General features: G+C 37.1%; 1 protein-coding gene across 1 annotated transcript; it reads right to left on the minus strand.

Moving 5' to 3' along the window:
• Nucleotides 1–1,276: 1,276 nt before the first annotated feature.
• On the minus strand, nt 1,277–6,698 carry LOC108622270 (protein yellow). Its single transcript, XM_018020045.2, has one exon. It carries the CDS (start codon nt 6,428–6,430, stop codon nt 5,141–5,143), a length of 1,290 nt encoding a protein of 429 aa, XP_017875534.1. The 5' UTR covers nt 6,431–6,698; the 3' UTR covers nt 1,277–5,140.
• Between the last annotated feature and the right edge of the window lie 8,064 nt (nt 6,699–14,762).

Here is a 14,762-nt window from a genome sequence, read left to right on the forward strand (position 1 = left end):
AGAAGGTGGAGATATCCTCACTTGAGTAGCGTTTTCGTAGAAACGCAATCTCGAGAACAACATTCTGTTAGAATAGAAATGTTCAAAGTCTCAAATAATTTTTACAAGTGTACAGACAATTGTAGGAAGAGAGGCTACCTTCGAGTTTTCCTTTTTCAACCCGCCTTTGGACCGAGCTCCACTTTCTTCTTCTCGTTTTATCTTCAATTAACAAATACTCATGGAAATGCCGGTTCGTGCGCGGTCCGAAAATTCTGTTGAAATACTTGCTTTGAAAGTCTTAAATAATTTTTATAAAATAATTGTGGGAAGAGAGGCTGCTTTCGATTTTCCCTTTGCCAAACAATTCATCTTTGAAAGTTACAATTTCTTCTTCTTTTTGTTATCTTCAATTAACAAATACTTATAGAAACGTGGATTCCTGATCCTATGAAATATTCATTTTGCACTCTGCCAGTACATCTGCTTAATAGCCGAATGTGATGCTTCTTCGATATTGACCAGAAGGTGCAGCTATTCTGCTCTTCCGTAACGTTTTCGTAGAAACGCAATTTCAAGCAGTTTTGAAGAAAATTCTGTTAATATAAACTAAAATGTCTCAATCTCTGTTCATGTCCCAATTTCTACACACTAGTATATTTTTACATAATTTTAGTATTATATATATGAAATTCTCTGGACTGGTCTATTTTTCTATAATTTCAAGGTAACATAAATTTCGTAAAAACACAGTTAATCTCGAGAATAAAATTTTGTTGGAATAGTCGCTTTGAAAGTCAAATAATTTTTACAAGTACAATCTTTTAATTGCAGTACAGAGATGGGGAACCTGCGTCCTTCCTGCATTTTCTATGCGGGCTTATTATTTATTATCTTTGTAATTATATTTTCTAAATTCTGTATTCGTACAAAATGTAAATTAAAAATGTTATAAATCAGTCCACTTCGTAATTAATGGCTTGACAGCCTTTCCACTATTTCCGAAATTGAATATGCCCTTCATTATCAGAAAATTAACGTGTCAAAAAGGTTTCCCATCTCTATTATAACAGGTTCGTCGAGGAATGTCTGCAAGTCAATTATCTGGATTATTATCGATCAGTAGCGTGTATACAGGAATGAAGCTTACGTTACAAGCTTGTATAAAGGTGCTATTGTGACTGCGAGCGGGGCAAGGCGGGGTGTTACCGCGAATTGCCTAAGGAAGACCTGTTAGCAGAGCATTCCGGGTCGATGCAACGCTTAACGGGGGAATAATCGCCGAAACGACGGAAAGTTGCGTTCACCAGTGGTTACAAATGAGTCATAACGCCGCGTTTTCCAACGGAACGACGCGCCGCCTCGTATACAGTTTCAATTAATCGCCGCAAATAAGGCCATACACATTAAAGCTATTCGTACACGTTGCGTAGCTAATTGTACATACATACATACAGATTATTTTATATATAATATATATATATAATATATGGTATACGTATTCACAGTTTGAGTCGTAAGGCGACGGCACTAATTTTAAGGTACTTACTAGAAAAATCTTCGTCTTTCTCCCTCTTCGCTGTTGATGCCAATAAGTAGATCGTTTCTACCACTAAACCTACCATCGACCGTTTTCAATCTTTCGTACAACTATCGTTTATTTTTAATTCTCTTTCCAAATTTATAATTGAAATTATGTAAAAATAAATTTGTGTCGTCGTTTTATGAAAGTTGTTCATTTATTAATTCATTCAGTAACAAATCGACTTACCAAAGTTCAATTACGAAAACAGTAACTTGTTCTAAGTTTCATTTTGACTGGGTGAGGACAGGTGTACAAGAAGTGTCGGTAGGCTTAGTGTTAGTTACGAGTTTTACAAATAATTGGTCGTGTAAATAGCTGACAATGAATGGTCGCTTGCCCCTACAATGACTCATGCAAAGATATCGTATGATTACTTTTAAATTCATGTACATTTTTAAATGTAATAACTATGTTGAATGTTTATGCAAGTTAAATCGAACTCTAAATACGAATTTCTTTTGTATTTTACTTGGACATTGAATCATCTTTTCGTTTTCTATAAATGCATAAAGTCCACAGTCTAGTAATAACAGACATGAAGTAATTTGCTTTCTTACATGCTTGTTATTAAATTAAATACGATATCTACGTGGCATTCTGCTAAAATCCAGTTGTATGCTAAGATTATGAATATCAACTATGTCTCAATCGTGCTTCTTCGAATTAAGAAATCGTATTTGATAACAGAGTGTCTGTTCGACACTGGCTAGTGTTAAAAACAGAATTACAAGAAGACGAATAATGGAATGTTATTATTGCTTGACAGAGGATCAATTTCTCGGGCTGAAAGCTTTAGCGCCATTCATTATCACCGACCTATTGTTCGTTTCCGAGTCACCGTTTCCATGATCGAACTATGACCCCATTAGACTAGCGCTGGCCCGACGACATCTCGTTTATTTTCCTAGGGGACCAGTCAACTCGTCGCTGTCACGACTAATGGCCTTTCATCGTGTTCTTGACAAATCTACTGTACTACATTTCAACCCCCTTAGAATCGTTTAGTTTCCTAGAATCGTGGTCTGACTTTTTCTAATTTCCCCTACGACACAGTTCGCACTGGACGGTGTCTTAATCTGACTGGGAGATTTAATAGTCTCGATCGGCGATGTTAATTCGAGGTCAATTAAACGCGATCGTCTGATAGAAAACTTATTTTGTTGGATGATGAAAACACAGCAAGCAACGTTGAATGTTCAATGGGTATTATTGTAATCGGTGAAAGTTTCACGCGGTGATTATTTCATTTTCTTCTGGAGAGAAACTTTTTGCAACCGTTAAATCCTGCAGATTTCTATGCGAGAGACTTTTATAGTATCAATTCTATTGATTTTATTACTTATTGATGTTATGGCTAACATTTATAGCATAAATTTGATTGATTTTATCATTTATTGCCAAAAATGACGGAGGATAATAGACAAATATGTAGCCAAAAGTGACCGAAAGAAAATTGACAAATATATTAATAATAACAAAGACATATCAAACGATATGACATGCGACAGCTGTACTTAGGGCATTTAAACAAAAAACCCAAGTTTTTAAAGTAGAGTCAGAAGATCAGAAAAGAATCGTATAAAAACTTATTTATAATTAAAGCCATCAATATAACAAAAGCCATCAGATAGTGCTTTCTTATTATCCAAGAAAAGCTAGGAAACCTTCTCCATATTTTTCATGTATGTACATATATCTGTATCAATAATTAACATCAGATAACAAAATTCGATGATTTTAACTTACGTAATAGCCATAACATCTTCAAGCATTGTAAGATACATACAGCGCATTTCCTTTCCTCTAAATGCTCAAAATCCGTAATGTATTTATCAGATTATGGTCGATTCTCTATTTTTAGAAGTAGCTAAGTATGATCATAATTAGACAGCGGATTTTATGCATTTATAGAAAAATTGTATTGGCAGTAAATATAAAAAATGTTTGGCATGTTAGAAAATCTACAAAATATGAGAAGATGAATGCCTATTACAATGTTTATATGATAAAAGAAAATGACTATTTAGAGTATATGATGTCAATTGATAAATTTTATTTTTCATCCGCAGTCTAATCATAATAAATTGTGTAAAAGATTAATTAAGGGGAAACCAGGGTCACGCGTTGTATAAAAGTGCTCGCGGTAGAAAACACTTGTCCGGTAATTGTAACCGACGAACTGCAGGAGATCAATCTCGTTCCCGATGGAAATCTTAAACACGTCGAGCTTTGTATAACGAGAATGACATTGACGCGTTCCTTCGCTTGGTCTTGAAACGCGAGACCTCTACTGTTTCACTTGAAATAGTTCCTTGCCGGATTTAATGCGGTCTTATGATCCAATTACTCGTTAGTTGACAGGATTCCTCAAATGTTTTCGTAACGCGAACTTCAAATTATTATAGAAAATCATAGCCATTTTCCAGAAAGTTTGTTAAATGTTAAGTTTTAAATCAGTAGTTCTTAACCGGTGTTCTTTTTCCGTGGTACATTGGTGCTTCGTGAACATAGAGAAAGTGTTCTGCCAAGAAAATCAGTGAAGAATTAAAATAATTATTAAGACGAGAAAAACACAATTCTCAACATCGTACTTATGCGATTTTCCAACATTAACGAATATTTAAACAAAGAAAAACGAAGGGCTGGCAAATATAAGAGAAGGAATGAGAGGAGCTCAGATGATCAGATATTAAAAACATTTGTAAAACCCATCTGCCCCCCATATCCCATTAAAAAAATTATGACAATTTCCTTTTTTTTAACTTTATTTACTGATTGTTACTTGATAATGACTGATATGTAAACTGTTATGTATGTGATTTTTATTTATTATGCAATATAAAAAATATATAGTGTTTTATTTTAAGATGTCTTCTGTAAAAGTCTTATAAATTTGTGAGTGTTTTGTGATTCTGGAAAGGTTAAGAACGACTGTTTTAAATCAAAGGAATGAGAACGATGCCCAAGGCTTATACAAGATAAAAATCATAAAATGGCGAATGATCTCATTCAAAACCTTGACAGGATTCGTCAAATGTTTTCACAACGCGAACTTCAAATTTTTACAGAAAATCGAGGCCATTTTTCAGGGAGTTGTTCAGTATTAACAATTTAATACTGAATGAGCTAAAGTTTAAAAATAAAAATTAAGTTAAGCATTACATTAAAGTAGTTGAGAACGATGTCAGAGACATGCACAGGATAAAAATAAAACGTCGAATAGTCTCATTGAAAACTTCTACTCAAATCCTTTTTCCTCAAATATTTTCGCAACACGAACTTCAAATTATACAAAGTCAAGGCCACTTTCCAGGAAGTTCACCAGAAGTTAATTACAAAGTCAAAGAAACTGTGAACGGTGCCAGAGGCTTATGTAGAATAAAAAGAATAGGACATCGAATCTCATTGATCATCGAGTCTCCTTGAAAACTACTTAAATCCTTTGTCAAGGCCACCAGAAACACTGGACGAGCGATATGTCACCCAACCGGAAGGCTTAAAACGAACGTCTTTGGTATAACACCCTATTCGTCGCGAGCAGTACAAGAGGGAATAACAAAGAGAGGGAGAAAGACGTTACTGCGCGGCGTAAGCTAACAGAATAGCTAATCCGGTAGCCACCGCGAGGCTAATCCTGTTCGCGGCTGAAGTGGGTATCTCCGGCTGCTCCGGCGCGGTCCCGTCCTCGAAATACTGATAACTCTTCACCTTGGTCTGCGCCCTGACCACCCGATAGTTAGCGATATTGACATCGACATGGTTGGTGAGATAATTCTGCAAGGAATTGGTAACACAGTAGAAGTTGCCGTCCTCATCGAACGCAAAGGTGTCCGGCCATTGCATTCTCTCATGGTCCCTGGAGATGACTCTCTGTCCAGTGCTAAACGACGATTTGGTATCCCACATAGCCACAGCGTCGTCAGCCAATAATCCGAAGTACAGCACTCCCTTAGCTGACATCATCATTCCATCGGTCTGGGAGCTCTTCCTACCGACTTCTTGGACAGATTCATCAACGTTGCTTAGGTTCATCTTCAATACAGACGTGGGTATCGAGTATAAATGGAAAGAAGACAGTGGCGAGTAGTAAACTTGTCTATCCTTGCTGCTCGCCGGGGATAAAGCGATTCCATCGATAGGTATGGGCTGGTTCATAGGCGTTTTAGCTACCATGAACCTGACTGCTTCAGGCTTGGCTCGCATCGACGGATGTCTGATCTTCCAGGAGGTATTATTCCGTAAAGAGTAAACGATCAGGCCCGGATCATCGCGACCACTGTCCGAAATGTACGCCATGCCACCATCCTCGTGGTCCAGGACGATGTCGTTCAAATGCGCCATGCCGTGACGCGCGACGTCCATCGGGAATTCGTAGCTCCTCAATACTTGGCCGTTTTTTTCAAGATCTAGAATCACTAGCCTCGGTGGGCAGGTAATCTTCGTCTCTATAGACAAGGGAGACATTTTCCCGGAATCGAGTACCCACATACGTCCCAGAGGATCGATTTCCATGCTCTGAACCATTTGAAAAGCTCTGCAGTCACCGATTTTCTGCATCTCCCAACTAGGAAACGCTTCGAGTTTTGGTGCGGTGACTTTATTTATCGGAGTGGCAGAAGTTACACCCAATGTAATTGGCACACCGTCTTTCCATCTGGGCACTGTTAGGTACATCTTACCCTTCCAGAATTTGATACCGGCTATGAAATTGTTCGCCGGTATGTATTCACCGTGTTCGATGGCGAACTCTTGTTCCTCTTCCGACGGCCACATCACGTCGATCGTATTCCACTGGAAGATTACTTGAAAAGGCTCGTGGCACTTAGCCACGGCGACGAGGAGAAGGACGATCGCTAGGCTCTTCATCCTCGCACTTTTATTGTTATTCACGGTTGTTTCACTGTTCTTGTATTCTTATCACGTGGTGGAAAGACCGGTTGAAAACCGATATACGGAACAGTTGCCGGGGATCCGGAAGAGTGTCTATTCTTGTCGACGAACCGGCGCGGTAATATTCCGTGCCAACAACTGTCTCGGCTGGCTTCTCTACTTTTGTCAAACTGATGGTGTTACCACGTAAACGCGAGACTCATCACGCGGGGACGATCGCGATTTGACTGACTTGCGACGCTCGGCGTCGCTTAGAGAACCGTCGTGCCCCCACCAACCTCGCCCCGGCGTGGTTACACGCCGCGGGTTACGTGTGCACGTGCATGATGCACCCGTGTGTAATCGCGTGTGTACGTACCTACATACGTACGTGAACGAGTAGGGAACCGTGAGCTAAACTGTTGTGGCGGGGTATGTATGTACGTGCAACAGGAACACTCAAGGCGGGGTCACCACTATGATTTCCATCCGAAATGTAGCTGAGACTATTGTATAGGTGACACGAAGGATTCCGGACCTACTTCGTACGCACACATAGAAAATACGTAGTTTCAATTAGAGGCAACGCATGAAAATCATTAAAGATAGATAGGTAGATATATAGATAGGGAAAGAGAGAGAGAGAGAGAGAAAGAGACATTTTCTATGCATGCGAAGTGGATACGGAATCCTTTGAATCATCCGTATATACGTACTCGGTGTGCCGAGAGGCGATGATGCATCATGGAAATGCAAATTAACGTTCCCGCTCGAATCGGTAGTCGTCATTGGGAACGATACGCGTCGGTGTATTTTTAGACAGCATTTAGTATTGTTTGTACCGTACACTTCATTTTCCTAACGTAGCTTCGTTATTTAACCAATAATGTCCAGTTGCTGTCATGAATATTCGAACATCGCAGTATTTGCAAAATGGAACACTTATGCACTACTTGAAAAGATTGTGGCATCATGAGAATGTCGAAAATTGGCCAAATTTGGAAGATTATAACTCAGGAGCAGCGTAGAACGAAGATTTCTTTTTCAGTTAAAAGAAGCTCGAAATCTCTACTTTAAAATCCAACTCAGAGATTTTTAATCTAATACACCCCTACGAGTAATAATTCTGAAATCTAAGGGCATGTTTCAAATTTAGAAATTAGCAATATTTGACACTTGGATAATTTTTTTTTAGTAATTCCGTTTATGGCAATTCAAAGCTCGGATTCTTCGTTTTTAATTTAAAAGAAAAATTGAGTGTGTACGATGTTTTCTCTCGATGTTACAACGGTTTAAAGAAAACCTTTAATTTTTGTTGTTCTTTGGCTGATATTGACTATTCCTGATGTCACTACTAGAGATTTATTGAATATATCATGTATGAGGGCAATATCGAGTGTCAGAACGAGTAAAATCTCGTTTGAAGTGAAATTGCGTTCGAGATTCTTTCTTCTATGTGTTTGTACACAGTCGCGTTTATCAACTAGTGATTTGATTACTCTGAAGACCTTGCTCTGAGATTTGTAATATTTCCAAGATTTCCAGTCTACCAGTTTATCCATGACGTTTCACAGTGCGTTACTCGAAGGAAGATAAGATTGATATGTACTGTAGAAACTGTACAAACTGTAGAAAACATGAGAGAAAAAATCATCAGGGTTTATCCGTCAATTCCATCGGAAATGAATTACAGAGCAGTACATTCTCTTACTTTACCGTTAAATAAATGTATCTCAACTTAATCAAATAATTTTGAACATTTGAACAAATACCACAAAATTGTTTGGTTAAAATAATTTCTAATATATCCAGCCAGATACTTATATAACCATTATTTTTGAAATTATTGTTGTTATTGTTACCCAAATAAATAAATATATTCAACAAGAATAAATTTGATAAATGCATTATAATTAATAATATAAAATGATAATTTCGCAAATACAATATCGTCAAATATTTATGGGAGTGACTGTAACGCGAAAATTATCATCGACTCGAGAATCCTAGTTAATTCACTCTAAAATAACGATATACAGGAACGTATTACTAAATTACACAATGGTGCGGTAGTTTTCCAGTTTCTGTTAGTTGTGGATCATGGATTTCCTTTACGAGATTACGGAAATTGGATTGAATGCTTCCTGTAAGACGACCTTTGAAACTATTGCACGTTCTTGTAATATAATTCAGTTTTTACATGTTTACACGCTGTACCTTGACTCTGGGTCATGCACAACCATTTATTATTAATCAGCGGATTTTATGCATTTATAAGAATATTGAATATGTCAGAAATACAGTGCCATATATAAAACTGTACAGAATTCCAAGAACTGTATACGTGTTGCAATATTTAAATGATAAAATGAGAAGCTACTTAAAATACATTTCCACAACTGTTGCTATAAATATTTTATTGTGTACGAAAATCCGCAGTCTATTTATTATTAATAGACTGCGAATTTGTAAGGTATCAATTTTGGAAATTATATTTAATAATAATGCGGTTTTAATTCTTTAAAAACAAAGATCGCAGGTACGAGTAAAAAAGTGAAATCATACGGTGATGAATGAAGAATAGAAGACACACAGTGAATCTACATCTAACTTAAATACTAAATGTCGTTGGTATACAACAATGTACAATATACAAAGGCTCGTGAATGGAAAGTCAGTACGTACTGAGAACGAAATAATTCCCGTATCTTCCTAGAATGAATCAATTAGTGCCTTCTTCTGCATTTCTTTCTGCTGCGATACGTCTTATTATAACACAGTCGTCGGGTAAATTGGCATAGAATTGTCCGGTGACTTTCGACCAATCGCCAGCCGGCGATTAGGTTTAATACAGTTCTTAGAATCGTATGGCTTTTTCCGTGTACGTTCATTGCCGGGCTAAAGACGGTTGGGACCTGAAGAAGCGATCGGGGCCGGAGTTGTAAGGTCGGTTCCTCTTTGTAAATGTAACGCCGAAAAGGGTGAGCTTGAAAAATGCTGCTCGCTTTATCTCCTTTGCGTCCCCAAAAATCGATTCAACGGTCGGTTCATTCTATTCAACAATTCCGTTACCCCGAATTCCGTTACACTCGTTCCCTTTCTTGATAAAAGGGAGATTGCAGAACGGGTTGGATCGAATTTATAACTTGGCGCAGTTCGCGTTTATCTATTGAATAAGGGTCACTGGTAGAGGCTTGCGGTTATTGGTTTGCATTGTGCATATACTCCTGTTCAAAAGTTGTTCGACGATCCTCAGAACAGAATAAGGAATATATATAGGAATTAATTAATCATAAAGTGTATTAAGTTGCATATGTATAAATTCATTATTCATGAAGTGTGTTAAAGTTCAATTCGTTTTCGTTGTTTGTACATTTTAAACTTCTATGGTTCTTCTTATCTGTTAGGTTTTACTTGAAGTTCTGAACTTACTTAAAGCACCGAGGAAATATTAGTCTCGGTGCTTGAAGTGTAAATACAAGCAAGAAACTTGTTTGAAAACAAGTGTTTGCAGAGAGATATTGATATCGTCGATATTTCATCGCCGCTGTCATTCCGGGTGACCGCATGCTGATCAGTTTCCTTGGCTCCGTGGTCCATTGATCCCGAGTGAAATGGATCGATGAATGTGCGGTGAATGGGTGATAGCTCAACCGATATCCATCATGCAGTCCGTGACACCGTTCGATTTTCCTGGTTTCTTAAAATTCCTCTATCGACAACTTCATTAGAATCCATCAGAGTCGAAAATTATTACAAATGTTTTATTGCTAAAATAATAGTATCTGCAACAAAGATATACTTTCTACAAGGTGGTTAGGTGGTTTTTACATAAAAGTCCGCTTTTTTATATTTATTTCAAACATAGCTTCTAACTAGAATTATATTTTTGATTTTAGGCAAAGAAACCTGATTCATTGACGAGAGAAGATTAGGCGAACTGCGAAGGCCACCACAGACAATGATCCATCGTGAAGTTGTGGCCCAAGGAACGGTGACAAGCGTGGCATAACTGTTGACTCATTCCATCATGTGATGGGTAACGTATTGTTATAACAGTAATAAAGTACGTGTGCACAATCGGCGTATCTGTAATAGGTGTCGGCCGTTTCGACATCACGGTCATCCAGATGCTTCCAGGCATCATTCTTATTCATTGCTTTAACTTGACTATCGTCGGAACTGGTACACAGATTTCTATATGTGTTTCTGCATTTATGTAACACCTCAGAAAGTATTGGCAAGCTACTATATTTACATAGTTTTCCTCAAGTAGACGCTGATTAATAAGCTCTGAGAATATCGAATTCCATGTTACGTAACAGTGTCATTCAAACATTTCACGTTCAACATCATCGAAATGACTGATCAAAAAGTAGCATACTAGAAGATCTCCTATATATTCTAAAATGACCTAGTTGAAAAAACAATTTTTGCAAAGCATTGATTTTTCAATACCATTTACATTGCATACAAAATATTTCATCGCAAATGAACATTTAGTTGGCTACATTTAGATGGACCACCCTGTATATTCTATCGAATATTTCACAATCATTACGCCTACGGCTCGCTTCCTTGCAATTAATTAAAGCTGTCGATCACTGACAAGAATTGTTTCACAATTGTTCCAATTGCTTCATGATAACAGTCATTTTCCAAGATTCTCATGTTACATAAAACCAGAAGAATTTCGAGTATTCCTGAGATTCAGGATACTCTCATCCTTTGGATAGTCAATTCTTCTCTAGTAAAAATTATTCGAATATCCTGCTTGTTTTTACTACCGTGAAATATCTGTTTGGTCAGTAATTTCGGATTACGTATGCGTGGCACGGCTTATTTAGGGGCGATCGTCCAAAGTAAGCCAAATAATCCACCAGCAGCGCGAGCTACTACTACTAGCTGGTTAGATATTATTGGCCTGTTCGTTATTTCAGCGACGTTATTCATACCCACTGGCCAGCACCGTTTCTCCGTTTTATCGTTCCTTGATCCCAGACTTTACAGCAATTTTTATCTCTGCTAGGATCCATCGATTGTTTTTATAAAAATTATTTGATCAAATGTAATAACATAACATAAAACAAAGTGAAGAGAGACGAAGTTGAAAATCCTTCTGCAGATACATTAAATTGTATAAAACAATCTAACATCGTATTGATGCATTGATAAAAATGTCATTGATTGCAAGCCTTGAGACCATAATATTTCTTCATTTCATCGATTAGCGAATCGCTTTTAGAAAAATTATTTGGTCAAATGTAATAATATAAAATGAAACAACGTGAAGAGGGCGAAAATTGAACATATTTTTGTAGATACGTTAAAATGCATAAAACATGGACCTAGAAATAAGTTATTCCTAGATCAATGATATAACACAATTGTTTTCCTGGTTTCATTTCTGAAGTGTTTTCATATTAGCGCATTGATTAAGAACTGTTTGATTGCAAAGCCTTGAGACAGCGGTCGATAATGATGCACTGAAACTGTTGCTGCATGACACGCTGGTTGCATCGTCACGCAACTAGAGAAGAACTAGACCAGCCGGAATTACAGGTCTATGCTAATTGCCAGCTTATTAATATTGCGAATTAGTCGTAGTACGCCCGAGCCCGAGTAGATGCTGCGCCACTTTCAGTGCTTACAATTAGAAGCGCTTACAGGCGTGCGAGAATGTCTTAATTATACCTTCACTGCCATAATCGTTCCTATCGTTTTCTAACGGTTCCTTTCATTGTCTCATCAATGAAAATATTTAACATTTTTCATGTGATCAAAAATAGATTTTATTTCACATAAAAATCTGTGGGAAAAATATAGTATGTATAACAAAGCATAAAACGTTCACAGGAAAATGCATATAATAATTTGAGACGCCATGATTGATTATTATGTCATCAATGAAAACATTTAAAATTCTTCATTGTGCTCCAAGGCTTGTTGTTCAGTAGATAGACTTTATTCTCTAGGAAAATCGACGAGAAAAATATAGTATCTAAAAGTGCATAAAACATTGGGCATGATTATCAGCTTGCGAAATTGTAATTGCTATTATTTTCCTCGAGATTCTTTCCATATTTCCCCACACAGAAAAAAGGAAAAACTTTTCCGCTGTAGATGTACTGAATCAACAATTAACAGGCTTGCGAAACGATAATTATTTCTGTAGACATGAGAAGAATGATGGAAGGTGGGTCCGCGGTGGAGACCATCGTTGTTTTCCTTCCGACACGTTTCACAACTGGCCGAGTTCGTCTCGAAGTAAATATTGCATCGCTGCAACCTTCGTATGATGGAAACCGCAAGATTTCTCGCCCAAGAGATTTTACCATACCAGCTGAATCTCAGCAGCAGCGTCCATGAATCCCACTGATGCCTGATCTTAGCTAAACCGTCACGATGTTGCGGTTTCGCTTTGCAGAAGCGTTCGTGCTAACGTGCTAAGATTTCAAATTGCCATATTGAATCGACAGTTAGACTGGCACTGCCAGACGAAAACAGATCGTCGTAATTTACCATAAACACCTTCGAATAAAATGTTAAGTAGATAAAACGAATTTACAGAATATTAAAACATATTTATAGGATGTACTATGGGAAATTAATTGCATAAGAACGGTTGAAAAATTTTAATAAGGTAAATGTCCTAATTCCTGTTCACGTTACAATTTTTAAAACATACAAAATTATACAATTATAAAATGAACAGAAAATAGAAAATAAAATTATAGAATTATATATTGTCTTAAAACTGTAGAGAGATAACTCAATAAGTAGAAATTCTGAAATGAATTGAACAATAAAATAAGCCAGTGAATAAAAATTATAATGTAAACAGAAGTTGGGGTACCTCAGAAAATTTTTGGGGACACTCTGTACATGTTACATACACGTTGCGTTAATACTGTGACAATTTTACTCTTCAAATTGTAAGCGAATAACAAGTTGGAATTTTAATGATTGTTTAGAATTCCAATAATTATTGATAAAAAAGTAATTACTTTGCAAACACGTTATAACCATTATATGTATTAGTTGCTCTTCAAGTTTCAAAAGAATTCCGTATTAAATTGGAATTTTAATGATTGCCCATTTAATTCAGAATGTTAACGTTTGTTTCTGGAAAATCACAGGTGTCGATGCGTTAATAAATTCAATATCGTTGTGCAATATCGGTGGATTGACTCAACTAATTATGCAGGAGTCACGAACAAATATGCACGCGAATATCTGCAGGCTTTGAAAATAATCAACGACCTTGTCGTACTTTTACGTCGACGGGATTTCTCACATCCTCTGCAACGACACAGAGCCGCTGAAAATTCCGTGTCATGGCACACTTTTTCCCTTCAATTTTCATTAACGTCGTTATTTAAATAAGTTGCATATTTTCCATGTATGCGACGCGTTTAAGCATTTATTCCTCTTACTCATTGCTCGTTTCCTCTTTACTCATCTCTCATACTGATTCCGAGCACGAAACACGTTACGCTTGCTGTTGTGATCAACTGCAGCCTTCGTTAAGGAAGCTTTCACTTCCATTCGTATCAATGAAATGATGCACGTTAACAAGTTACAATCTTTTTAATTGTTTTGAAAATATCTAAATCAGAATTGAACGATTTTATTTATTTTCAGGAATTTCTGTATGCAGAATATATGAAGATTGAATATGCAAAAGTAGAATAAAAATTTTTTATTTTTAACCCGATATTTCAAAGCTTATAAATAAAGACAGACCTCACTTTTAATTTAGAAAATAAATGTATAATGTAAGAAACGAAAATGTGGCAACAACTGTAACTCTAACAAGATTGTGAAACGTTTCCACAAATGAAGAAAAGCAACGTGTAATCTTGGAGTATCTCTCGCACGGTTTTTAACAGGAAAACTTTCGTACGATTTACGAGGGCGATTCGACGATATCGGGGAGGGACCATCGAACTTTTAGTTTGAACGCAGTAGCGAGGTAGAGGGTTGAACAATTGTTCGATACGAGCGTGGAGGGGGGCTGCGACCGGGTGGCAAAGAAACGTCCAAACAAATGACAGGCTGTCGATTCTAACAGCAGGTTGCCAGCCGGACAGATTCGAATAATTTCCCGTCGATGTGACACGCGGCAAAATTTATCTCCATTGTGCCCGGATAATTCGTCTTCGTACATGCAACCGTTCCGGATTACCATCTGTCCCGTTTAGCGACATTCGATATGCTGACTTTCATCAAATTTTATTTCACTCTATTACTGTTCGATTGAGAAGTTTTATGCATTTACAGAAAAATTTGCAAAAATATGAAGACTGTGTGCTATATATAAAATTAT

This window comes from Ceratina calcarata, unplaced genomic scaffold (assembly GCF_001652005.2).
Source record: "Ceratina calcarata isolate Rehan_Ccalc_2016 unplaced genomic scaffold, ASM165200v1 scaffold211.2, whole genome shotgun sequence".
Taxonomy (NCBI): Eukaryota; Metazoa; Arthropoda; class Insecta; order Hymenoptera; family Apidae; genus Ceratina; species Ceratina calcarata.

What these genes read in the sequence shown, in the direction of transcription:
- LOC108622270 (XM_018020045.2), bottom strand. Translation starts at nt 6,430, where the DNA reads ATGAAGAGCCTAGCGATCGTCCTTCTCCTCGTCGCCGTGGCTAAGTGC.